This window comes from Schistocerca serialis, chromosome 11 (assembly GCF_023864345.2).
Source record: "Schistocerca serialis cubense isolate TAMUIC-IGC-003099 chromosome 11, iqSchSeri2.2, whole genome shotgun sequence".
NCBI lineage: Eukaryota > Metazoa > Arthropoda > Insecta > Orthoptera > Acrididae > Schistocerca > Schistocerca serialis.
In genome coordinates, this window is record NC_064648.1 from 110986380 (window position 1) to 111013955 (window position 27576).

General features: G+C 40.9%; 1 protein-coding gene across 1 annotated transcript in view; it reads left to right on the plus strand.

Annotated features, from left to right (window-relative positions):
- LOC126426510 (uncharacterized) overlaps positions 1–27576 on the plus strand; it is a 202339-nt gene that overhangs the window by 93318 nt on the left and 81445 nt on the right. Inside the window, exon 6 of the mRNA XM_050088416.1 lies at positions 18994–19232. Within this exon, the coding sequence (XP_049944373.1) occupies positions 18994–19232 (239 nt within the window). The remainder of the gene's footprint in view (positions 1–18993; positions 19233–27576) is intronic.

Below are 27576 nucleotides of genomic sequence, written 5' to 3' on the forward strand. Positions count from 1 at the left end.
CTCGATAAATAGTACAATTCTCGAGGATGTCAATTCAACTAGGTACCTGGGTGTTAAAATTACAAACAACTTCAGTTGGAAAGACCACATAGATAATATTGTGGGGAAGGCGAGCCAAAGGTTGCGTTTCATTGGCAGGACACTTAAAAGATGCAACAAGTCCACAGCTTGCACTACACTCCTTCGTCCTCTGTTGGAATGTTGCTGCGCCGTGTGGGATCCTTACCAGCTGGGATTGACGGAGGACATCGAAAGGGTGCAAAAAAGGGCAGCTCGTTTTGTATTATCACGTAATAGGGAAGAGAGTGTGGCAGATATGATACGCGAGTTGGGATGGAAGTCATTAAAGCAAAGACGTTTTTCGTCGCGGCGAGATCTATTTACGAAATTTCAGTCACCAACTTTCACTTCCGAATGCAAAAGTATTTTGTTGAGCCCAACCTACATAGGTAGGAATGATCATCAAAATAAAATAAGAGAAATTAGAGCTCGAACAGAAAGGTTTAGGTGTTCATTTTTCCCACGCGCTGTTCGGGAGTGGAATGGTAGAGAGATAGTATGATTATGGTTCGATGAACCCTCTGCCAAGCACTTAAATGTGAATTGGAGAGTAATCATGTGATGTATATGTAGATGTAGATAGTGTCATATGCGGCGCAACAGCGATGGGACTCATCTCCGACGTAACGATGGAGTGGCGATTTTCCCGTACGACCATTTCACGAGTGTACTGTCAATATCAGGTATCGGCTAAAACATCAAATCTCCGACATTGCAGCGGCTTGAGAAAGATACTACAAGTGAGGGACCAACGCCGACTGAAGAGAATTGTTCTACGTGACGAAAGTGCAAGCCATCCGCAAACTGGTGCAGATTTCAGTGCTGGTCCATCAACACGCGACAGTGTGCGAACCATTCGACGAAACATCACCGATATGGGCCTTCGGAGCCGAAGGTCCACTCGTGTATCGTCGGTGACTGCACGACACAGAGCCTGGGCCCGTCAACACCGACATTGGATTGTTGATGACTGGAAATGTGTTGTCTGGTCGGACGAATCTCGTTTCAAATTGTATCGAGCGCATGGCCGTGTATGAATTTGGAGATAATCTCACGGCTCCATAGACCCTGCATATCAGCAGGGAACTGTTCAAGCTGGCGGAGGCTGTTATTGTGTGGGGCGTTCTGGCGTTGGGAACTTGCTTATACTGTATAAGAAATAGTAGTAAATAATAACAGTGATGCTGTCACTATTTGTTGGTGATATTTACAGGCAAAATGCAGCCTAACACCAGATTGCGTACTTACGGCTATCCTGTGTGCTGGTTTTTCAGTACGACTTGAAAAGAGAGCGAGATTATTAATTGATCACCGATGCGTCAGTTCTCGATTGTGTTCAGGAGACGTACGGATTGATTACGCGAATAATTCACCTTTTGACCCGGATTGCCTTCACGCAATCAGAATCTTCGATGAAAATGCCTAAGGGACCTACTTGAATATAAAAATTGAAATGAAAGCACATTAGTGGAATTTCGTAAGAGAAAGATTAACACATTGGAAGTTGTGATGCTTAGCATCTTTACAAACTACAGCTCGTTGGCTGTCCTTTTCTTTAATGACAAATATCACACATGCTAAGTAGCTGAAATCCAATAATATTACAGCGAGTGCAGTTCGAGTGGTATGGGACTCCTGATAAGTCTAGATACGACTCCGACAGGTGACACGTACATAAATGTCCTGTCTTATCACCTGCATTCATCCATGACCATTGCGCTTTCCGACGTAGTTGGGCAACTCCAGCAGGACAATGCGACACCTCATATGCCCAGAATTCCTACAGAGTGGCTGTAGGAACACTCTGAGCGCGTGCAGCTGGAGTGACGTGGGGCGTTTGATATGTCTAGATACGACTCTGACAGGTGACACGTACGTAAGGATCCTGTGTAATCACCTGCATCCATTCATGTCCATTGTGCATTATGACTAACTTGGGCATTTCCAACAGGACGATGCGACACCCCACACGTCCAGAATTGCTACAGAGTGGCTCCAGGAACACTCCTCTGAATTTAAACACTTCCGCTGGCAACCAAACTCCTCAGACATGAACATTATTGAGCAAATTTGGGATACCTTGTGACGTGCTCTTCAGAGGAGATATCCACCCCCACATACTCTTACGGATTTGTGGACCGCCCTGCAGGAATCATGGTGCAGTTCCCTTTAGCACTACTTCAGACAGTTAAGTACATGCCACCTTGTGTAGCAGCACTTCTTTGTGCTCGCAGGGGCAGGTATACCAGTTTCTTTTGCTTTTCAGTGTAAGTCAGTTAAATCCAAAGGTGTGGCCATGTATGTCACATTTGAAAATACTCTCTCATCAAAACCTATAGGGAAGAACTTCAAATTGACCTAGAATCATAAAATTTGGCAAGAATTAAGGGTTCACAGCACAAGTAAGAGAAAAAAATTGAAAATATTAATGTGCAATTCTATCACACGAAAAAAGTATTTTTTTTTTCATTTCTTTACCGTCTGTCTGTCAGTTAAGATTCCTTTTCCTCAGGAATAGGCAGATCTATGAAGTTGAAATGTATGTCACGTACTAAGGTCAACGGTTTCTTTGCAATGTAAAATAATTAGGCTTTAAAGTCAATGCATTCAAAACATGAGGCCATTTATCTGCCAGATGTTGATATATTGCCAGTATCGTTAACGATAAAGGGCGAAAATTGTCGAAAATCTAGGTTCGCGGGATGGATAAACTACCTATGTACATAATTAAGTTCGTACAGAATGGTCATTTCTCGAGTCCTACTGGTCGGTTTCGACTGAGGTACTGTGACGAGACACCTGGGATTTAGGGAAAACAGTATATCGCAAAACTAAGTATGCTGAACATTACCGCTACAGAGCAAGGCAAAGTGGAATACCACCATAGCACTAACTCAGATAAAATAAAAAATACAAATAAAAAACTTTACTGATTGGCCATGTTGTTAAATACATATTTAATATTATCATAATGCAACATAACGTTTTTACTCTAATATCTAAGCTATATACTATATCTTTTATTTTATTTATTTAACTTGGTCTGATTAGAGCCATCAGGCCCTCTTTCACATCGGACCAGGATTTCACAAATACAGTGCCTTTATTACATCATAGTAACCAAGAAATAATAATTTTAATATGAGATAAGGTCTGAGTGTCTGAAGTAGCAAGGCTGAATAAATTACGCTATCTGTGAACTAATGAAAGTACTGTCAGTACTTGTAATGCTACAGCTACTGCGACCAACAGTGATGATAGTAGTAATAACAATAATGACAATGACAGTAATGATAGTGGCAGGTATAAGAAGAATTTTTAGTTGTTTGAAATAGACGTTTTCTGATACAACGAGTTATGGGTTAAGAATACTGCGAATTGGAGTACGTAAGGGGGCAGTGGTAATCCTTGTTGTTGTTTGAGTCAAAATGTCAGTAACTGTCGACTGAAGCTGGAGTTGTTGCTCAGTTCTCTAATATAATGGGGGAATTCAATCCAAAGCCGAGTTGCTGCTACTGAGAAGGACTCGAGAACGTGGGTGAACGATGGAGTGGGACGGAAGGGATTTTGCCCTGGTGGGAATGGGTGTTTCTGACGTGTTGTTCAGATGGTTAAGATCGAGGAGAAGCAGGGGAGAACAGCGTACGTTGATCAGCCAATAGAGAGGACAGAGAGTACGGAAATCTGTGCGCTTCTCTGCACGCAGCCAAGGCAACTGCGCATCTACCGTAATGGGGAAAAATGTCCAAAGAGTCGATCGTCATCAATAGAATGAACACAAGCAATCATAACCAGTTCCAGCGGCCACGAGCTTTCTTGACAAAGACCTTGCAGTTATCAATAAGTGAAGTATAGCAGTTTCTACAAGTTTCTTTTTCGCATTAAGAGGAAAGAGTTTCTTATGCTTGGAGAGATGCTGACGTCTTCTTTCACATGGTATGTCCAGTTTAGATTTTCATCTATTATTACCCATAGACTCTTGCTGAAGGAAATAAGTTGATATTTGTCACATTTAGGGTTAAAGATGCTACGTATTACCGAGATTTCAGGCTGATGAACCTAGAATGACTAACCAGCGCTGCTTGGGTTTTAGATGAGTTGAGACTTAACGCTATATCCAGCACCCATTTTGCAAGTGCGCACAGGTTGGTACTAAAATTCCTGATAGCTGTCTTCAGGTTTATTGGTTTTGCACTAATATACCACTGGAGGTAACCACAGTGGGTGTGGTATTACCTGTAGGACAAAAGTGAGGACACATCATTTATGTACAATGAAAAGAGTGAAGGACCTATTACGAAACCGTGGGGGACACCTGATAGTACCTGCCTCGGTTATGAATTTATTGTGCTGGGCGCGTCGGATTGCTGAGGAGCGTCAGATATGAGCAAAACCATGGCAATGCACTTGGCGAGGAATTTAGGCTGCTCAGCTCGACAAGTGAAATGTAATAGTGGGCAGTGTGCAAGTTTTTGCTGAAGTCTAAGAAGCACATCACAGCCGCCTCTTGTTCATCCATGGCAAGCTTCAGCTCAACTGTTGTATTAAGGCAGATGTTGTGCTGCAGTGTTTCTGGAGGCCTGATTGTCATTCGTCTTGTAGGTTGTCTGCAGTTAAGCAGTTTGTTAGCTGGTCGTAGACGATATATTCTAACACCTTGTTCAGTGCAGGAATTGTGCAAGTATGTTGTATTCAGAGGTTGCTGTAGCAGCATCTTTTTTAGGTAACGGCTTAACTAGTTCCTGTTTCCGGGCCTGAGGGAAACCACTTTCGGTTGAGGAGTGGTTGAAGATATCTGTTATGATGGGCAGCAGATGTCCAATAATAAGTTTCACCATTTGGACTGCGACGCCATCGTATCCAGTAGGTGCTGATCTGATACTCATGATGACCTTTTCTTATGGCGTTTGTTTGCTACATACACAAATTTTCGTGGCTACAGTCGTTTTCTTGGATGAAATAATCAACGACTCTTTGTTTCGTCTGTGGTTCAGCTATTACTGTAGGTAATATAAAGTGCCATTCTGTTCGCTGGGACAAACCTACACGTATTACTTTGCCCTTACCAAGACCACGCAGGTTTTTCCGTAAGACAGCTGGTCTAATGCTGTTGTCGGTTAATGTTAATGTACTGGGATGTCTTAAGTTTTGTATGTCTCACAACTTGACTGACTCTGTTCCCCTTCTGCTTGTACGTAATACGAGTTTCAGGCTTGGCTGCAGTTCATACGACCGACGTGCAGTCGTCTCTTTGTGGTAAGAGTTTACTGTGCCTTCTCCATAATGCTGTGCGTAAAATTTCACATTGTGTGTGTGCGTGAGCTATCACAGTACGATATCTTAACCCCAAAAAGACGACACATTGCGAGGGAGGCACCACACACATGCAAACAGCACGCAAAACACTTCTGTAAATATTTTCACTTGACAGTGAGAATAAATTCTCGAAACGCATTGTTCTACGCACGAAAAAATACGTACCCGATGTATTGTTTCATTATTGAAATGAAGAACATTCGAGCTAAGCGAAGACAGCAGAAGTATACACTAGCGTTACGGGTGGTCATATGACGAAACACGCCAAAAAAGCGTTCGAGTAAGACAGGAGAAACTCGTTAAACAGAACTAGAAGAATCTGTGTGTAACAGTGCTGAAAGTCAGACTAACAGGAGCCCACCCAGATAGGCGCGTGGTCTTACGCGCTGCTTCCCGAGTGGGCCAGCCTGTGGAGGGTTTCTAAACCCTAGTCGGTGTCGTGAATGTTTTATGAAATAAACTGTGTCGTCGGATACTTACATATCCCACACTCTTATCGAATTTTCTACACAAGCATTTGAACATTAATATAAAGTAATGAATACTTGCTGTTCCCATTGCTATTTAGCCTTTATTGCCATCAAAACAGCTTTGCAAAATCAAAACATAACAATGGCCTTTTTAAAAGTTGATACCTCTGTAGCTCGCCAGTTCAAATTGCGAAGTATCTGTTAGTTATGGAAGAAAATTAAAACTAACTTTTTGCAAAGTATATGTTAATAACCGAAAAAAATTTAAAGCATGACATTGGAAATTAAGAGCACTTCAGTTATGTGCATTAGTGTCCAAAATATCAAACATAACAAAGGTTAATCAGGTAAGGTTCAATTTAACGTAATTCCACTAACCCTGAACTTACGCAAATATTCATTTAGTCACACACTCAAAAGGTATTGAGTGCCTCCAGCATGCACAAATATGTCGTTTGCAGTTCATACAGAGCAGTTCAGTTTTCTTATCCGATGATCGAGGAAACAGGAAACGCATCTTCCGTTTCACTGGACCAACGTTTTGCACTTAAGAATGCTATGGCTTATTGAGAATACGTCCAATAGAAACTAGGTAGTCTTGCATTGAGTAACCTTTCATTTAGGTGCATCTGACACAGTTGCCTTGAAAGGTCCTTTCGGAAATCGAATCATGAGAGAGGTTTATTGTCCCTGAGGCCTGAATAAAGTACATGTGAATTTACATCAGCAGTGTTAACCATACCAAAAAACAACATTGCCATTGGCCAACGACAGGTGCGCCTGTTAGTTGATAAGGTCATACATCTTTTTTATCTAATCCGTCAACACCTCCTTTTGTTTGTATTATTGCAGCCTTGCTTGTCTCATCATCCGTGCTTTTAGAGTGCTGCATACATGAAATTAATTCCACTGCTTCATTTTTATCGGGCACATACCAAACCAGGGTCTTGTCTCTAGTAAACCCATATTTGGACGAGCCCTGTTTACGATTCTTTTGTGGCAAGAATCCTAATGGAAATTCCGTGTCATTTTTCTTCAGAGTGGTTACGTAAGTTAGCTTCCGTTTTCTTTTCTTTTTCTTCAACTCGTCAACTACTTCTATTGAGCTGAAGTAATTGTCAGCTGTGATATTTCTTCAAGTACCCTGGACAGGTTTACACTCCGTGATGATATCAGTAATTTCTTCTCCTCAGATGACAAACCCATTCTGTGGCTGCCTTTGCCAGTGTTTTGTAGGCGTTTAGGAGGTACTGTGTTCTGGGATCACATAAGATCATGGTTTTGAGGCCATATTTTTCAGGTTCCGATGCCATATAGACTTTATTTCTGCATCTTCCATGAAATCCTAGCAACATTTCATCAATACAGGTTGTTTCTCCTATGCAGTAGCAGTCTTGACAGTTTCTGACAAGTGAATTAAATAGATATGATATTGCAGCTGCAGGTTCGGTTTTCAGTCTGTCATTCCCAGTTCAAGAGTCATCGAATCAAAGGCAGATTAGCAGAATTAACATCCGTTTCTATGACATTGTGCAGCGAAATATATCGCGACTGGTACCAACGGTAGCAAAGAGGGGTTCAAGAGTCTCTTTACTGGATCTGAAAATTGCAGTTGTGGTTGTTGTTGTGGTCTTCAGTCCTGAGATTGGTTTGATGCAGTTCTCCATGTTACTCTATCCTGTGCAAGCTTCTTCATCTCCCAATACCTACTGCAACTTACATCATTCTGAATCTGCTTAGTGTATTCATCTCTTTGTCTCCCTCTATGATTTTTACCCTTCACGCTGCCCTCCAATGCTAAATGTGTGATCCCTTGATGCCTCAAAACATGTCCTACCAACCGATCCCTTCTTCTAGTCAAGTTGTGCCACAAACTTTTCTTCTCCCCAATCCATTTCAGTACCTCCTCATTAGCTACGTGATCTACCCACCTTATGTTCAGCATTCTTCTGTAGCACCACATTTCGAAAGCTTCTATTCTCTTCTTGTCCAAACTAGTTATCGTCCATGTTTCACTTCCATACATGGCTACACTCCATACAAATACTTTCAGAAACGACTTCCTGACACTTAAATCTATACTCGATGTTAACAAATTTCTATTCTTCAGAAACGATTTCCTTGCCATTGCCAGTCTACATTTTATATCCTCTCTACTTCGACTATCATCAGTTATTTTACTCCCTAAATAGCAAAAGTTCTTTACTACTTTAAGTGTCTCATTTCCTAATCTAATTCCCTCAGCATCACCCGATTTAATTTGACTACATTCCATAATCCTCGTTTTGCTTTTGTTGATGTTCATCTTATATCCTCCTTTCAAGACATTGTCCATTCCGTTCAACTGCTCTTCCACGTCCTTTGCTGTCTCTGACAGAATTACAATGTCATCGGCGAACCTCAAAGTTTTTACTTCTTTTCCATGAATTTTAATACCTACTCCGAATTTTTCTTTACTTTCCTTTACTGCTTGCTCAATATACAGATTGAATAACATTACAGTACTGCAGTATAGTGCAGTAATACAATAAAGGCCTTCATTTCTATCAGTGAAACATCTCTCAATTCTGTTCTGGTTTCATCAACATATCGACTTCTATATTGCTTGATTTTCTCATTTGTGTGTGTTACAACTTCAGTTACCATGACCTGTGAAAAGAAAGGGCATTGCCATACCTGCAGTAGGTTACAAGAATGGCCAAAACGTTGTGCATTCCCTTTGAGTCCAGTAAGTTGTACTGTAATATTATGAGCAGGCGTTCGAATATTTTTCTTCGGTTCCACTGTTGACCACTTACAGCGGTTGCGTCCATACAAAGTGTTCTGTTTTGTTCCTTGTCTAACTCATTCACACCCACCTGCTATTTCCAGTTCTGATTCAGTGTCGTGTTCACTGTTGGATTGAGGACCACTTTCGTTGGCAGCTTCAGCAACACTGTATTCAATATCTTCCAAAAAATTTGTGTGAAATATTATGGGACTTAACTGCTAAGGTCATCAGTCCCTAAGCTTACACACTACTTAACCTAAATTATCCTAAGGACAACACACACACCCATGCCCGAGGGGGGACTCGAACGTCCGCCAGGACCAGCTGCATAGTCCGTGACTGCAGCGCCTTAGTCGGCTCGTCTATATCTTCCAACTCATGTAACCACTGAGTGATAAAAGTCTGAAAAACGGGGATATCCCACTCTGGCCTTGTTAGCCATACTGAGTGATATTTCTGTAAGAAATGTCAGTTTATAAATTGTTTAAAATTACTGAGTTCGTAAATAAAACTGTGTCGTGGGGTCACGTCATACCCTAAGAAAGTTATTCTACTTACCAAGTCAAAATAACAGCAGCTCGCAACAAAAACTGGTCACTACAATTTCTCATAACAACCTGAACGAAAGCTACGTATGAACGGAAGTGTGCAGTACGTAAAATTCTGACGTTACAGGCATTGGAATTTTGGGGGGTGGGGTATCCTCATACCCCACAACAACGATTGAGGGATGAAGCGGTTTTCCATCTATCTTGGCGAATGCGGGCTGGTTCTATTCTGCCTCAATTACACTATGCTGGCGATTACCACGCAAACACCGTTTCCATGAACGTGTACACCCTAATTATTCTACCACGCAATCATTTGTGGTTACACTCGTCTGGTATGAGACGCTCCCGGGGGAGTCTATTGAGGGCCGAACCGCACAATAACCCTGGGTTCGATGCGGGGCGGCGGGGGTTGGGTGGGCTGCTGTGACCTGTTGTGGGGTTGTGAACCCCACGAAGCCCCTCCGAAGCCTCTCCGAAGCCTCTCCGTCGTTTCTAGGTCCCGGTTTATACTAATACAAAAAATGCAAGGAAAGATAAATGGGACAAAAACACAATGTATTATTAATGGTTCTAATTATGAGTAACGATAGTAATATGATAAATTGCTGAATAAAAATGGAAATAAGGCAGTAACTTAATCATCTGAACGAGTCCTGTCGGAATTGTGAAATAACGCACTATGTTGGCACTGGAAGTTCGAGAACTGGACAGAAAATCTATGATTAGTACTAAAGAAAATGATAATACCACCTCATTTGATGGGGTCCCTGAAATAATTGCTGGCGTGGTTGTCCATGGACTGGAATACCATCTTCCATGCAGAACACGATCGTAAAGACATCTCTTGGCAGTTTGTACAATGATATCTTGAAGCAGACAAGGGAAGGGAAAATAGCGGTTTCTAGCTTTAATTTTGGACACCAGTGTATTTACAGACTATGGTCGGTGCCATTCTGTAATACTTAAACAATGTGTGTCCACCAGTGGCAGTGAGTAGCTACCGGGTGGACGAGGTGCACATTATAAAAGGTATACAGGGTGAGTCACCTAACGTTACCGCTGGATATATTTCGTAAACCACATCAAATACTGACGAACCGATTCCACAGACCGAACGTGAGGAGAGGGGCTAGTGTAACTGTTTAATACAAACCATACAAAAATGCACAGAAGTACGTTTTTTAACACAAACCTACGTTTTTTTTAATGGAACCACGTTAGTTTTGTTAGCACATCTGAACATATAAACAAATACGTAATCAGTGCCGTTTGTTGCATTGTAAAATGTTAATTACATCCGGAGATATTGTAACCTAAAGTTGACGCTTGAGTACCACTCCTCCGCTGTTCGATCGTGTGTATCGGAGAGCACCAAATCATGTAGGGATCCGAAGGGAACGGTGATGGACCTTAGGTACAGAAGAGACTGGAACAGCACATTACGTCTACATGCTAACACCTTTTTAGTGGTCTTTTTCACTGACGCACATGTACATTACCATGAGGGGTGAGGTACACGTACACACGTGGTTTCTGTTTTCAATTACCGAGTGGAATAGAGTGTGTCCCGACATGTCGGGCCAATAGATGTTCAATGTGGTGGCCATCATGTACCGTGTGTACCGTGATGTGCCTACAACCCCAGAGGATATGAAACAACGTATTGTGGCAGCCTGCGGCGACATTACACCAGATGTACTGCTGCGTGTACGACATTCTTTAAGCCAGAGATTGCAATTGTGTGCAGCAAATTTAGGTTACAATATCTCCGGATGTAATTAACATTTTACAATGCAACAAACGGCACTGATTACGTATTTGTTTATATGTTCAGATGTGCTAACCAAACTAACGGGTTTCCATTTAAAAAAACGTAGGATTGTGTTAAAAAACATACAACCGTTAATTTTTGTATGGTTTGTATTAAACAATTACACTAGCCCCTCTCCTCACGTTCGGTCTGTGGAATCGGTTCGTCCGTATTTGATGTGGTTTACGAAATATATCCAGCGGTAATGTTAGGTGACTCACCCTGTATAGTATGCCATGGTACTGGGACATTGCTGTCTCTGCAGTGCTGAACCACTTCTTGTGACATGTGTCTTTGCCTCGTTTCTGTTGGCATTGTTAATAGAATAGCACTCATCGCATTCCCCATTTCATATTTCAAACCGAAGCAAATTTTCCGAAATAAAATTACGCGTTTCCTTAAATAATTTTAGCACTGGTGCTATGGCTGGTTGATATTTCCGTTTCTTTTTACTGTGTATGTGACTAAAGCCTTAGGCCTAGAAAGGATGTACATATTTAGTTCCATTGTCATTAAACAGCTGCACTCATTTCACTTCAGGCCGGCCGAAGTGGCCGTGCGGTTAAAGGCGCTGCAGTCTGGAACCGCAAGACCGCTACGGTCGCAGGTTCGAATCCTGCCTCGGGCATGGATGTTTGTGATGTCCTTAGGTTAGTTAGGTTTAACTAGTTCTAAGTTCTAGGGGACTAATGACCTCAGCAGTTGAGTCCCATAGTGCTCAGAGCCATTTGAACCATTCATTTCACTTCCGATTTTCTTGTCTATGAATGAGCACGAGGGGTTCATAAAATAAGACAATGTGTTTTTATTACACATGTCGAATGGTATTTGAGATGAAAATCGTAGGTGTTGCTTATGATATAGTTGTGATAATCTGTGCAAAGATCGGTTCACTGTCTCATACATACATCCATCACTATCGGCTATCTATGACTAATGACTATAATCTCAGACAGTGAATTTTCTGTATATCCTGCCGACTAGTGGGTACCAGTGCGATCATGAAGCGAGTGTACAGTCTCTCTCATCTGCCTGTCAACATAACCCACCTACGGTGTACCCCGCCTAGCAGTCCACATTCTGACGACCGAGTACTGGCTGTATAATAACAACAACATTGAGTAGAAAGGAAGTACTGCACGGTACCCACCTACGCCAGCTATCGGCTGTACCTGATAAAGTTCAGAGAATGCTGCCTCATAACCAGTCTTGACTGTGATGGCTCAGTACCCCATTCAGGGACTCAACCATCACTGATAGTGTCCAATCTAGCTTCAGAAACAGAACGGATTAGCAGGATACAGCACAGGCAAGAGACAGGGACAAAACCGTTTAATGAAGCTTAGAAACTCGCCACCTGTAACGTTAGGGGACTTGCTCTTAAGGAAGCAGAATTAGCTAAACATTTGAGGGAAAAGGATTTTGTGGCGATTGAAGACACAGATAAGAAATCCGAAATTAATATGTCGATGACGATATTATCATCTATAGCGGAGTAAAACAAGAACAAAGAACAAGTAAAGGTGTTGTCATCTGTTGTTGTTCTTGTGGTCTTCAGTCCTGAGACTGGTTTGATATAGCTCTCCATGCTACTCTATCCTGTGCAAGATTCTTCATCTCCCAGTGCTTACTGCAACCTACATCCTTCTGTATCTGCTTAGTGTATCCATCCCTTGGTCTCCCTCTACGATTTTTACCCTCCACGCTGCCCTTCATTGCTAAATTTGTGATCCCTTGATGTCTCAGAACATGTCCTACCAACTGGTCCCTTCTTCTTGTCAAGTTGTGCCACAAACTCCTCCCCAATTCTATTCAATAACTCTTCATTAGTTATGTGATCTACCCATCTAATCTTCAGCATTCTTCTGCAGCACCACATCTCGAAAGCTTCTATTCTCTTCTTGTGCAGACTATTTATCGTCCATGTTTCACTTCCATACATGGTTACACTCCACACAAATACTTTCAGAAACGACTTCCTGATACTTAAATCTATACTCGATATTAGCAAATTTCTCTTCTTCAGAAACGCCTTCCCAGCCATTGCCAGTCTACATTTTATACCCTCTCTACTTCGAGCATCATCAGTGATTTTTCTCCCCAAATAGCAAAACTCCTTCACTATCTTAAGTGTCTTATTTCCTAATCTAATTCCCTCAGCATCACCCGACTTAATTTGACTACATTCCATTACCATTGTTTCCCTTTTGTTGACGTTCATCTTATATCCTCCTTTCAAAACCCTGTCCATTCCGTTCAACTGCTCTTCCAAGTCCTTTGTTTTCTCTGACAGAATTACAATGTCATCGGCGAACCTCAAGGTTTTTATTTCTTCTCCATGGATTTTAATACCTACTCCGAATTTTTCTTTTGTTTCCTTTCCTGTTTGCTCGATATACAGATTGAATAACATCAGGGAGAGGCTACAATCCTGTCTCACACCCTTCCCAACCACTGCTTCCCTTTCATGCCCCTCGACCCTTATAAATGCCATCTAGTTTCTGTACAAATTGTAAATAGCCTTTCGCTCCCTGCCACCGTAGGTTTGCCCTTCCTTAATCTTTCTTCTAACATAAGTCGTAAGGTCAGTATTGCCTCACGTGTTCCAACATTTCTACGGAATCCAAACTGATCCTCCCCGAGGTTGGCTTCTACCAATTTTTCCATTCGTCTGTAAAGAATTCGCGTCAGTATTTTGCAGCTGTGACTTATTTAATTGATAGTTCGGTAATTTTCACATCTGTCAACACCTACTTTCTTTCGGATTGCAATTATTATATTATTGCCATCTATGGTAATAGAAAATGGGATAATAGAAAACTAGACTATGAATATCTAAATGAATGTATTGCTGTAAAAAAGATTTAAAGATGCCCTGGAAGAAAGAAAATTGACGATTCCCGTTCAAAGACAATTACGAATGACATTAAACAGGTATAATAAAAATTACGTTTTACTCAAAGCGGATCTCATTGATAGAATTGGAAATATACAAGTTTAAAAATAGGTGGCACATTTGAAGAAAATGTATGTAGTGAAAACGGCAAAATGCTAAGAGATTTTCCTTCGTTTCATTGCTTCAAAATTCCAATAGCTACTTTAGGGGAAATGATGTACACAAATACACCTGTTCAGCAGGACGATGTTGGCATATTACGTATAATATAAGAACAAATAAGGGGTTACAAGTACAGAGTAGACATACGGAGGCTAGTGAAGAGTGGATACTGGATCAATCATACCACTTCTTACTTCTGTCAGTAACTGACATCTACACAAGAAGGAGAAAACTACAAAAATCAATTTAGGACCTAAAGGAAGAACAAGTTTTTAAGGAGTGCCTTGTAGAAGATAACAGCATAAGAGATGTCTAACAATAATGACATTAGCAAATTTGGTATCGGTAGAAGACTTGGAAAACGCAAAAAACTTAGAAACAGCTATATCTAGGTTTGGGAAAAAAAGGGATACAAAGGAAATGTTGACAAGTGAGGATTTGGAAAGAAGACATGGAAACAGCAGTTAAAGAAAAACTAGAAGCTTTCAATACCAACATAAATAGTCTGTCAGTAAAGGGCTGAATGGCCTTTCAGACCATGATGCACGAATTTTAACATTAAAATGCTCTGCTACTCAAATAAATGTCACATATATTTATAAGCTATGTATGAAAGTTAATACAACAGCCTTTTGAATCCTGTCAAGGAACAAGAGTGGCAGGAAATTTATAGTGCCAATAACATAGATGATAAATATAATGCATTTCTTAACACAGTTCTCATGCTCTTTGAGAGTTCCTTTCCATTAGAAAGTTCTAAACAGGGTACTAGCAGTAATAGGCAGCCTAAGTGGTTGACTATTAGGATAAGTATATCATGTAGAAAAAAGTGGGATTATATAAAAATGTTGGAAGTAGTCACAATCAAGCTACAGTTGTAAGGTGCTTAAAAACGTTATTAGAAAGGCTATGAGTATGTGGTATCAAATAGAATAACTAATTCACAGGATAACATTAAAACCATATGGTCAGCAGCGCAAGGTCGACAATATAAAATCAATTTGTAGTAACAATATTTATGTTACTGATACAACAAATGCATGTACAGTATTTAACAATCATTTTCTGAGCATTCTGGCGAATTAAATAAAAATTTAGTTTCCACAGGGAATCATATAACTTTCTTTGCAAATGCCTTTCTGAGATTGATGTCTGAAATACTCCTCTGTGCTAAAGACAAGGGTGAGATTGAGTGAATAATGAAAACACTTAAGACTCTCATGGATATGATGGAGTGCCCAGCAGAAAATTGAAGTACTGTACTGCACGTTAGCCCTGTATTTAGCCATATTTGTGATTTTTCCTTCCGTAATGGTCAGTTTCCTGAACGATTAAAGTACTCAGTAGTAAATCCGCCTTAAAAAAAGGGATAAAGGGACAATGTAGACAATTTTAGACCTATTTCTATGCCATCGGCGTTTGCTAAAGCTATTTTAAATCACATAATCTACTATCAAATGTACAGTTTTAGAGGCCGTTAAACAACTCAAAATGCTATATTCTCTTTTCTCTGTGAAGTACTGGGTAGGTTAAACAAAAGATCTCGACCGCTAGGCATATTTTTTATTTAACTAAGGTTTTTGATTGTGTTGATCACAAAATATTGCTCCAGAAGTTGTACCATTAGGTAAGACAGGGAGTAGCTCAAAATTGGTTCACCTCTTGCTTTAGCAACAGACAGCCAAACGTTATTATTCATAATCCTGAGAATGGCTGTGATGTGTGGTCTGAGTAGGGTGCATTCAAGTGGGGGGTTGCCCCAGGGATCAGTGTTATGGCCACTCCTGTTACTCATTTATATAAATAATTTGCCCTCTAATATTACGGGTAACTAAACTATTTCTGTTTGCTGATGACACTAGCTTGGTAGTAAAGGATGTTATCTGCAACATAATGCAGTTCATGGCCTAAGTTAATGGTTTGTGGCAAATAAACTAACGCAATATCACAGTAAGACGCAGGCTTTACAGTTTCTATCACACAATTCAACAAAATCAGACATTTTAATGTCACAGCATGCTTATATGATTAGTGAATCTGAACAGTTCAGATAAATAGTAAATCGTCGTGGAAAGTCCACGCTCAGGATCTTATTCAAACGGTATCTGAAGTGAGTGATCGTTCGAAACTAAAATTAATCTACTTTGCTTATTTTAATTCGCTTATGTCGTATGGCATTGTATTTGGGGTAGTTCTTCCCATTCTAAAAGGATATTTTTGGCTCAGAAACGGGCGGTTCGGGCAATAAGTGGTGTAAGTTTACGAACTGTTGTCGACCCCTGATCACGAGTATGGGTATTTTGAAACTACATCATTGGACCACCCAGTATATATATATATATATATAGGATTGTCCAATGATAGTGACGGCCAAATATCTCACGAAATACGCATCAAACGAAAAAACTACAAAGAACGAAATATGTAGTAAAAAATGGGTGTTCCTACTTAAAAGAAACGCAGTTGATATCCGTTTGACCTATGGCAGCGTCATCTAGCGGGCCAACCATAGCACCATCTGTTTCAAACCTGCGTTTTGATCGGTTGCATCGGACTTCCTTATCTCTTGTGTAGAAAAGTGTGCAGTATACTGATGCATCCACTTTCAGTACGCTACCAGATTCAAAATCCTTAGCAGTAATCCAAGCGCTTTCAAATCGAAACTGAAGAGTTTCCTCATGGGTCACTCCTTCTATTCTGTCGAGGAGTTCTTTGAAAAATGAAGCTGATTCTGGTTGTGTAGTTGATTGCATTTACTTAAACTTATGGATTGACGTTTTTCGGGTTCATAAACATTTTATTTTTATCTGTTATTACTATTGTGTTGTAATTCCGTATACTGAAAAGTTCCATGACCTTGGATATTTGCTCCTCAATTTGGTCCTACGGAATAATAAATAACATCACTTCAAAAGCATTCTTGGGAACGCTCTATTAGCAATATAGAGAATGATTTAGAAGGTAAACAATGCTTACAGGCCGGCCGGAGTGGCCGAGCGGTTCTAGGTGTTTCAGTGTGGAACCGTGGGACCGCTACAGTTGCAGGTTCGAATCCTGCTTTGGGCATGGTTGTGTGTGATGTCCTTAGCTTAGTTAGGTTTAAGTAGTACTAAGTTCTAGAGGACTGATGATCTCAGATGCTAAGTCCCATAGTGCACAGACCGTTGGAACCAATGGGGGGCGCTACGAACTTGTAAGTCATTTTCAACCAGGTGTCCAGATACTTTTGATCACATGGTGTATCACCCTATTCCATCGACTTAAAGTAGGTATTTCGCTACAGTATAAGATTTTAAGTATGTATCCTTAGCGTTTGGGCTGGGGAAGATGAATCAGTGTGTCAGTTACGCAGGACTTTGCTTTTTGTATATAGAGATGACTTAGTTCTGATTGTAGAGAATTGAGACAACGTTCTGGTGGAGTTGTGTAAGTTGCACCAGATGGCTTCAGGTTACAACGTAAAAATCTATGTAGATAAAACGAAAGGTAGGTCGTTGTAGCGCATACAAGCAGTAAGATCAAAAATGCTCTTGAATAACAAAATGTTGGAGGTAATAAGAAATTTTAGATATCTGGACTGTGATATCACATATGAACAAAGGTATGAAGTGAAATAAAAATTAAATTTTATTTCATATGAGAATCGTGGTATAAAACTTTCAGAATAAAGCCAAGAAAGAATCCTAGGTGATGCTTATCGAAACATAATAGCACCAACCAGTACACGGGGAAGTGCAGCTTGGACAACAACAATACACCAAGAAACAAGAATACAGGCTCCAGAAACGAGCATTCTGAGAAGAATGGAAGGATGTTCAACGGAAGAATATAAATAGAATGAAGATATACGACAATTTTTAGGAATGTATAACCTAAAAGAAAAAATAAATCAAAGGAGGAGAAAATGGAAGGAACATTTATGCCATAGGAATTAAGAAAACATGAGGTACAGATTCCCAGTTAGAAATTCACTGGCGGAAGGAATTTCGGGAAACTGTACAAGAGATGGAGTACTGTAACAAGCAATTTGCCTAATACGTTCAGTGAGGATATGCTAGGGATCCTGCCCTCTAGGTTAAAAACAGAAACATCAACCTGGCGTATTCGTGTGACAGCTACACAAACCTGAAGCTCATTTGCAATTTTCTTTGTTGTTGTATCTCTCTTTCTCTCTCTATCATTTTTTCTCTGATAGTTTATATATTGGGTTAAAGAGAAAAGGGTATTTCTGTATGCCCGTGTAGTCCATTTTGATCATCGATCCTAATATACAATTTTACCATAGAAAACAGGCTCCAATGAACAAAACGTACTAATGTTCATTACCCAAGTCGCCTGTCAGATTATACCTATCACATGTGCGTCAAGTTGGAAAGAAAAATTGTGTCTCCTTACAAATTATTTTGATGGAACTCTCGTCATTTGTGACTGTTGTTTTCATAGAATCGATTTGCTTCTCTGTGGTCGGTTTACTTTCTAAAACATCGGTTCAGAATTGTATGAAGTGCTGGAATGGTAGACGTAATAACGTAACACGTTTTATGAGTGAAGTTATTAATTCAATCACAGAAGCAATATTTGAGAGACTGTAGCAAGAAATATACGTTTCAGTCTGTTGATGGCCCAAACGTCCACTTCGAATCTGTAATATAGGCTGCAAGGTAAATTTCCGGATACTGTGCTTTCATTCATTTTGTTTTCTCTGATCTACGGCTTTACTACTTCCCATATTACGAATGAAGAACGATTTGGAAGAGAACTCATGTTCTGAGCTCTGTCAAAGTTAAAGCTGCCACTCTGATTTGTAATTGTTTAGTACAACATTCATTTTAAAAGGGAATATTGATAATATACATTTGGAAATATTTTAATATATTTCTTAGAAATTTATGCTATTATTATAAATTTTCCAGGTGACGTTACTTACCCTATTTCAGAATTTATGGTTTTTGTTTCAGCAATGCCTCACGATGATCGCTGTATAGAAAATAATGGTAACTGCTCACAGAAATGTGAAACCGTGGAATATGAAACAGTTTGCTCTTGTAATGAAGGATACACTCTCACAAGCCCCACTATCTGCACTGAGATTCCAGGATGTGACTTTGTTTTGTCAGGAACTTCAGGAGAGTTTACTATCCGTAACAGTTATTGTCGGTGGCTGATAAAAGCACCAAAGGGTCATATTGTAGAAATCGTAAGTAACAAATTATATCTTTGACTTGGAAATGTTACAGTATTGGGATACAAACTGACTTGTATTAAGTGTAAAATTTAGTTGAACTTGCTCACGCAGTGGAAAATAAACTAAATTAATGACTGAGTAAATCTCTAACAAGGGAACCTCCCCATCGCACCCCCCTCAGATTTAGTTATAAGTTGGCACAGTGGATAGGCCTTGATAAACTGAACACAGATCAATCGAGAAAACAGGAAGAAGTTGCGTGGAACTATGAAAAAATAAGCAAAATATATATATATATATATATATATATATATATATATATATATATATATATATATATAGTCCATGTGCAAGATAGGCAACGTCTAGGACAATCTGCGTTCAGGAGCGCAGTGGTCCCGTGGATAGCGTGAGCAACTGTGGAACGAGAGGTTCCTGGTTCAAATCTTCCCAAGAGTGAAAATTTTTCTTTCTTTATTTTCGCAAAGTTATGATCTGTCCGTTCGTTCATTGACGTCTCTGTTCACTGTAATAAGTTTAGTGTCTGTGTTTTGCGACCGCACCGCAAACCCGTGCGATTAGTAGCCGAAAGGACGTGCCTGTCCAATGGAAACCGAAAACATTTGATTGCAAGGTCATAGGTCAACCGATTTCTCCACAGGAAAACACGTCTGATATATTCTATACGACACTGGTGATGGCATGTGCGTCACATGACAGGAATATGTTGTCGACCCACCTAACTTGTACACTTGGTGAATGGGTAAAAAGATTCGTCTACCTTGCCCAATTTAGGTTTTCTTGTGGATGTGATAATCACTTCCAAAAAAGTGTGAAAACATAAGAGTTTGTCACATAAACTGCAACAAATGAATGCACCAGTTTCACAGTTGCACAGTTTTGTCTGTGCTCTGTCACAACATATGTTTTTAACGTTTTCAAATTTTTCCGTGTGTAAACCGTCAAATCCTGCATATGTCCAAGCAAATCTGAAAATGTCCTGGAATTTTGAAGAGCGAAGTTGATTATATGTGAGTGCCTGAACTTTGATAATTGTCTGAAAATAAAAATAAAAATTTTCTCCCGAGGGAAGACTTGAACCAACGACCTATCGCTCCACAGCTGCACAAATTAACCACGGGACAACCTATCTTACACATGGACTACTCAGTTTGTATATTTTGCTTATTTTTTCATAGTTCCATACAACTTCTTCCTGTTTTCTCGATTGATGTGTGTTCAGTTTTTCAAGGCCTATCCACTGTGCCAACTTATAACTAATTCTGAGGGGGGTGCGATGGGGAGGTTCCCTTGTAAGTAAGTCGGTGATTTATTAGAATTTTGCCTAGGAGCAATATTAACGTTGTGCTACAACTATATTAAATTGATTGCTACAGTTTATATTTTTAAACCTGGAAAATATAAGCAATACACAGCCAGTTTTTTAAATTTTTGCTATTGTTACATTCACTTTGTAGTGGATTTGAACCTTATTGATAATTGTACCCCATTACAAAAACTAGGTTTCACCTGGATCCCTACGAATCTTGAAGGTAACTGAAAACGTATTTTGTTAAGCGTCCTGCTAAAAGTGTGGCTCGATAGCTAAGCAGGTAAGTGTCAGACTACAAAATCAGAGGCTTGCCATTTAACCATCAGTCGATTTTTCTGTTACCTATTTCATGTTTCACCCATTGTATTTTTTGTTAATGCGGAAACAGGCAAGTAGCACAAGGTTTCAGTACCCACATCGAACTGTAGGTCCCCCAGCACCAATTCTTTGGGTCTGGGGAGGCAAGGGGTGCCAGCCCTAGGAGGTCTGTCCCTAATGATACACTGCTGACGTCTAGATGGACGTTGCTTCATTTGCGTCCTTCAAATCATTCGATTATTTAGATAGAAGGATTGAAAACGTTTGTGCATGGGCTGCCTGTTCATCATGAATGTAAATAAATGCAAAATTTTACACATATCCAGGAAAAAAATTTGCAGTTCTGCATAATTATTGATAAGAAGTTATTCTTCTATAAACTGTGTGGGAGTTACCATCCGAAGCGATCTTAAGCGGAGTGACCAGATAACACAAATAGCACGAAAAGGAGATAGTAGATTGAGGGCGACTCTGAGGGAAATGTAACTCTTCCACACAAGACGAACTTGTTCGACCGATTCCTGAGCGCAGTTTATCTATCTCCTATCATTACCTACTAGGACTGATAGAAGAGAGAGAGACACAGTGAGAGAGAGAGAGAGAGAGTGAGTGGGAGAGTGAGGGGGGAGAGGGGGGAGAAGAGAGGGAGGGAGGGGTTATTTTGTCGGTGCGAGAGCGTTGCAGACATACTCAACTAATTCCAGTGGCAGGCGCCACATGAGAGGAATTGTGCGTCACTGTGAGAACTACTGTGCGTTCCGGGAGGAGTCGGAAAACGTATTACCTCCTCCGACATACGTCTCGTGAAACTACCACAACGAGAAAATTCGAGAAATTATAGCTAATACAGAGGCTTACTGACAATCATTTTTCCAACGAGCCATTCACGAATGGAACCAGGAAGAGGGGATCAGTTAGTGGTACCAGAAGTACGCTCTGCCACTGAAAGTCATTTGGCTTACAGCCTATTTATGTGGATGTATATAATTACCTGCACGAAATTTCTATTATATTTTCAGTATCTGAGCTACAACATAGGTGTTACACTTTCTTTAATATTTCTTCAAAGTAGTATCCGATTAACATAGTACGCTCGTTTTAAGCAGATGTCTTCTTAAACTCAATTTTAGCTCTTCTTGGTCTTCCTTTGGTAAAGTGAGCTACCATAGTTTAATCTTGGAAGTCCTTAAAATTGCGAAGCTTCTTTTTCGCTCCACAAGTGCATGAAACGCCATTAACCTGCAATAGACTTCTACAAAATAAATTTCCTTTCATTTTTCATGCCATTTACTTGATAAATGTTCTATAACAGCCCTATTGAAAGTTCAGAATGTAAAATCCCTACTGCCTTACATTTCTAATTAATAAAACAATACCACACTGTACTACACGATACCATTCCTGCTGAGCTCATGCCTCCCACATATGTACCCTCCAAATCTCATTTAGCATAGTGCAGTTTATTAAGCAACTGAGTAAACTAATGCTGTCTTTTTCTACAGTTCCTCGATTTCTTTCTCTATTATCTATCCCTTTTACCCACCTAACTTCAACTCCCTCTCTAGCAGACATAGCACTTCTCCACACCCAGTTGTTTGTCTTTGCAGGTTTGACTTGATTCTTAAATGGTTTTCAGGTTCATTCTCTTCTCAGCATTCCTTTTTCTAAATAACTAGAATATTTTTGGCTCCAGCACCAAAGTTATTCACTTTTTTCTGAAATATTTAAATTTACTTTGCATTTACTCTGTCGAATTCTTAATCTATTCCTTTAATCCCTTTGTGAGTCTGTGAGTGCTATTTTGTCATTCCGCGCAACGGATTAATCAGAGATGTACCCTTTACACTTTGGCTCCTGCAAGATGCCATTTCCACCCCCACACTACTACAGAAGTCAGACAGACGCTCCTAACGTTCTAAATAGAAATGCCTGAAAAACTTTTAGCAATAAAAATCTTCTGGAGTCGTCCACTGGAAGGAAATGACACAAAAAATTCACAACATTTCTTACGTAACTAGTGGGATACTTTGGTACTGGAGTAGTGCTAGTTAGTGTAAGAAAAACATGAAACTAACGAAATTTATTATTTATTTTGAAAAAATTCTGAGAAATCACAATGGCACTTTTATTTATGAACTGAACAAGTTATTTTGGTGTTCTTTTCAGAATGTGAAGTTACCCCTTAAGGATAGGATTTACTAATGAAATTTTTATACAAAGTTTAAGATTGTTATTGACTTGGCAGAATGGCTGAGAGTCGCGCCTACTCAACTTGAATAATTATTTGGTAGAGTGTTGTTAGTTACGGTTGATGCTGTGACGTGTGAAATGCAGTGAAGTGTACTGTTGTGGAGGAAATATGGGGCTCGCAAGAGCTGTAGCACACAATACCGTAAGCTGCGATGACTGCTGTCTGCGCCGCTCGTTGCTGACAAATAAGGTAACTCTCGTTCTATCTGGATTGACCTTCGCCAATCAAACTCTCCCTACGCCTTGATGAAGTCAAGGACTCCTATTCGCCCCTAGTCTACCTATTGGCGTGGTACACTGGTCAGATAAACAGTCCACCACGATGCCACTCAAAAATTCGCTCGCAGGCATTTAACTGTAACTCTGTCTGTTGACACTGCACAATAAGTGTGGCGGCCAATACAGTAAACTACGCTTAATCGCAAGGACTCACTATAGAGTCGCACTCCGATTAGCTCTCGAGAAAGGTCCTCTCCCAGTGAAGTACTGAGGAGAGACTTGTTCCTCACTTTTTGAGTACACGTACGAGCGTATACACTCTCGTTACGTGTTCTCGTTCCACGAGCTACAACGGAACGGCCCCTCTCCACACCAGACGTGAAGGGGTATATCTTTTTGTCTCTTCCATTACTCCTTCAGCTCAAGGCGTCAGAAATATCGTCTGTCAATCAGCATTACTCTTCTAAAACGGGAGAATGACGTTTCGTTAAAGGCGACCAATCCGGAAATCTGCAGCATCGGCGTTTGGCGTTTGCTGTCTCCCTGTGAAAACCTCTGAAACTGCATGCTATGTTTGTAAAGAATGTGTAGGTTGGGCATTCCCACACAATGTAGCGGAATTTGCTTTTAAGGCGAACACGGGGTCGTTCTCCCCTTTCACTCGGGCAAATGCTGTCCGCTCCACGGGTGGTCATCGGCCGTCATAGATAAGCTGAATCGTCCTCTGAAGTGACTGGCCTCCCAGGCGCGGTCTGCCTCTCCCGAACTAAAAGCTCCAGTGACCGTCATGTCTGGAATGTGTGTGCGTACGCAAGCCTCGAGTATTTCAATCTCATTGCGCATTTGCGATTTACTAGTTATTTGCATATCGTTTACATGAATTCATACAACATTGACTTTAACTTATCGAGTTTGGGTTCGAATGAAGCATCTTGATGTGCGGAATATGATTGCGAGGGCGGAATATGTAAGCAATGAAGGTCAGGACACCACGACGTCTTACACTTTGTGCAGTGTCACTAATTACCCGAATCTCTCCTTTAATGTCGTTGATGCTATCTGCTTGTGCTTTTATCCCTTGTTCCAATAAATTTTCTGTCTGTCAAATGTACTCAGTGAAACAGAAGAATTTATAATCCTTTGCTATTAATGCAGTATTGTGCGCTCATTTCATAATTATCTTTTATTTCAGTTCTTTGCATTTCTTTCTCATAAAATTATTGTAATTACTTTGCATTTGGGTCATGTTTCTTATCAGCTACTTCGCTCTCCCCAATATTTCCAGAACATAACTATCATTGCAATGATTCTTCCACACACTCAAGGCATGAGCCAACTCATTGAGTCTGCTTTGTAACATTGCTGTTTATTCTACACTGCGTCCTGCGTTTCTGATTGTGTTAGTTATCTGACCAGTCTACTTTTATCCATTTAGATAATTGTAATAATTTCGAAAAATGTGAAATGGTATTTTCGTCCCTAAAATTGAATTTATTTCAGGGACATCTGAAGAGTTTGAACAGTTGTTTATCACAGTCTTACACACAGCAAAAAAAGTTTTGCATCACCTCGGGTCCGAGAGTTCCGGATCCTATACAGAAAATTGGAACAGAGATCTACATAAACATCATTTCCACCATTATTATTGCTCATGAAAACCACACATTGCATGTTGTACCACCATACAGCGAGACCTTCAGAGGCGGTGATCCACACTGCTGTACACACCGGTACCTCTAATACCCAGTTGCACCTCCTCTTGCATTGATGCGTGCCTGTATTCATTGTGGCATATTATCCACAAGTTCATCAAGGCACTGTTGGTCCAGATTGTCACACTCCTTAACGGTGATTCGGCGTAGGTCCCTCAGAGTGGTTGGCGGGTCACGTCGTCCATAAACATACCTTTTCAATCTATCCCAGGCATGTACAATAGGGTTCATGTCCGGAGAACATGCTAGCCACTCTGGTCGAGCGATGTCGTTATCCTGAAGGAACTCATTCACAGGCTGTGCACGATGGGGGCGCGAATTCTCGTCCATGCAGACGTATGCCTCACTAATCTGCTGCTGAAAATAGTGTACTATCAGTCGGAGGATGGTACTCACGTATCGTACATCCGTTACGGCGCCTTCCGTGACCAACAGCTGCGTACGTCGGCCCCACATAATGCCACACCAAAACGGCACAGAACCTCCACTTGCCGCATTCACTGGACAGTGTGTCTAAGGCGTTCAGCCTGACCGCGTTGCCTCAAAACACGTCTCTAACGATTGTCTGCTTGAAGGTATATGCGACACTCGCGGTGAAAGGAACGTGATGCCAATCCTGAGCGGTTCATTCGGCATGTTGTTGGGCCCATCTGTACCGCGCTGCATGGTGTCGTGGTGCAAAGATGGACTTCGCCATGGACGTCGGTGGTGAAGTTGCGCACCATGCAGCCTATTGCTCGCAGTTTGAGTCTTAACAGGACGTCCTGTGGCTGCATAAATAGCATTATTCAACATGGTGGCGATGCTGTTAGAGTTCGTGCGAGCTGTAATTCGTAGGTAGTGGTCATCCACTGCAGTGGACTAAGCGAGGCATGTCATGGACAGCTCCTGTCTCTCTGTATCTCTTCCATGTCCGAACAAGATCGCTTCGGTTCACTCCGAGACGCCTGGACCCTTTCCTTGCTGAGAGCCCTTCCTAGCACAAAGTAACAATGCAGACGCGATCGAACCGCGGTATTGACCGTCTAGGCACGGTTGAACTACAGACAACACGGGCCGTGTACCTCCTTCCTGGTGGAACGACTGTCGGACCCCCTCCGTCTAATAGGCGCTACTCATGCATGGTTGTTTACATCTCTGGGCGGGTTTAGTGAGAGCTCTGAACAGTCACAGGGGTTTCTGTCTGAGATACAATATCCACAGTCAAAGTCTGTCTTCAGGAGTTCTGGGAACCGGGGTGATGCAAAAACTTTTCTTTATGTGTGTATGTAAACGTTCGATATGTGTCTGTAGGAATTAATATCAGTCTCCAGATAGCAGGAAACAGGTTTTAAATGTGGGACGCGCATCACCCTCGTTATGTGAATAATGTGACAAGAACCGTAATACGGAAGCGTAGGGTGGTTCATCAATGTGTCTCACCTGTTTACTGTTCTTTTGGCATTGTATTCGCAGACATCTGAAAGCGGCCAAGCGTCGAGACTGGCCAGTAATGGAAACATGTACATAGTGCAATAAAGGTACTTTGCATAATAAAACTGGTAGCCTGTTGTACTTCTACATCTACATCTACATACATACTCCGCAATCCACCATACAGTGCGTGGCGGAGGGTACCTCGTACCACAACTAGCATCTTCCAGTCCCAAACACAACGAGGGAAAAATGACTGCATATATGCCTCTGTACGAGCCCTAATCTCTCTTATCTTATCTTTGTGGTCTTTCCGCGAAATGTAAGTTGGTGGTAGTAAAATTGTACTGCAGTCAGCCGGAGATGCTGGTTCTCTAAATTTCGTCAGTAGCGATTCACGAAAAGAACGCCTCCATTCCTCCAGAGACTCCCACCCGAGTTCCTGAAGCATTTCCGTAACGCGTGATGATTTAACCTACCAGTAACAAATCTAGCTGCCCGCCTCTGAATTGCTTCTATGTCCTCCCTCAGTCCGACCTGATAGGGATCCCAAGTGCTGAGCAGTACTCAAGAATAGGTAGTATCAGTGTTTTATAAGCGGTCTCCTTTACAGATGAGCCACATCTTCCCAAAATTCAACCAATGAACCGAAGACGACTATCCTCCTTCCCCACAACTGCCATTACATGCTTGGCCCACTTCCTATCGCTCTGCAATGTTACGCCCAAATACTTAATCGACGTACTGTGCCAAGCGCTACACTGCTAATGGAATATTCAAACATCACTGTATTCTTTTTCCTATTCATCTGCATTCATTTACATTTATCTATATTTAGAGTTAGCTGCCATTCTTTACACCAATCACAAATCCTGTCCAAGTCATCTTGTATCCTCCTACAGTCACTCAACTACGACACCTTCCCATACATCACAGCATCGTCAGCAAACAGCCGCACATTGCTATCCACCCTATCCAAAAGGTCATTTATGTAGATAGAAAACAACAGCGGACCTACCACACTTCCCTGTGTGGGAACTACCTAGAAGTAGTTCCACCATTTAGAAGTTGTATATAACACTACAGTCCATGCAAGTACTTTCAGACAATG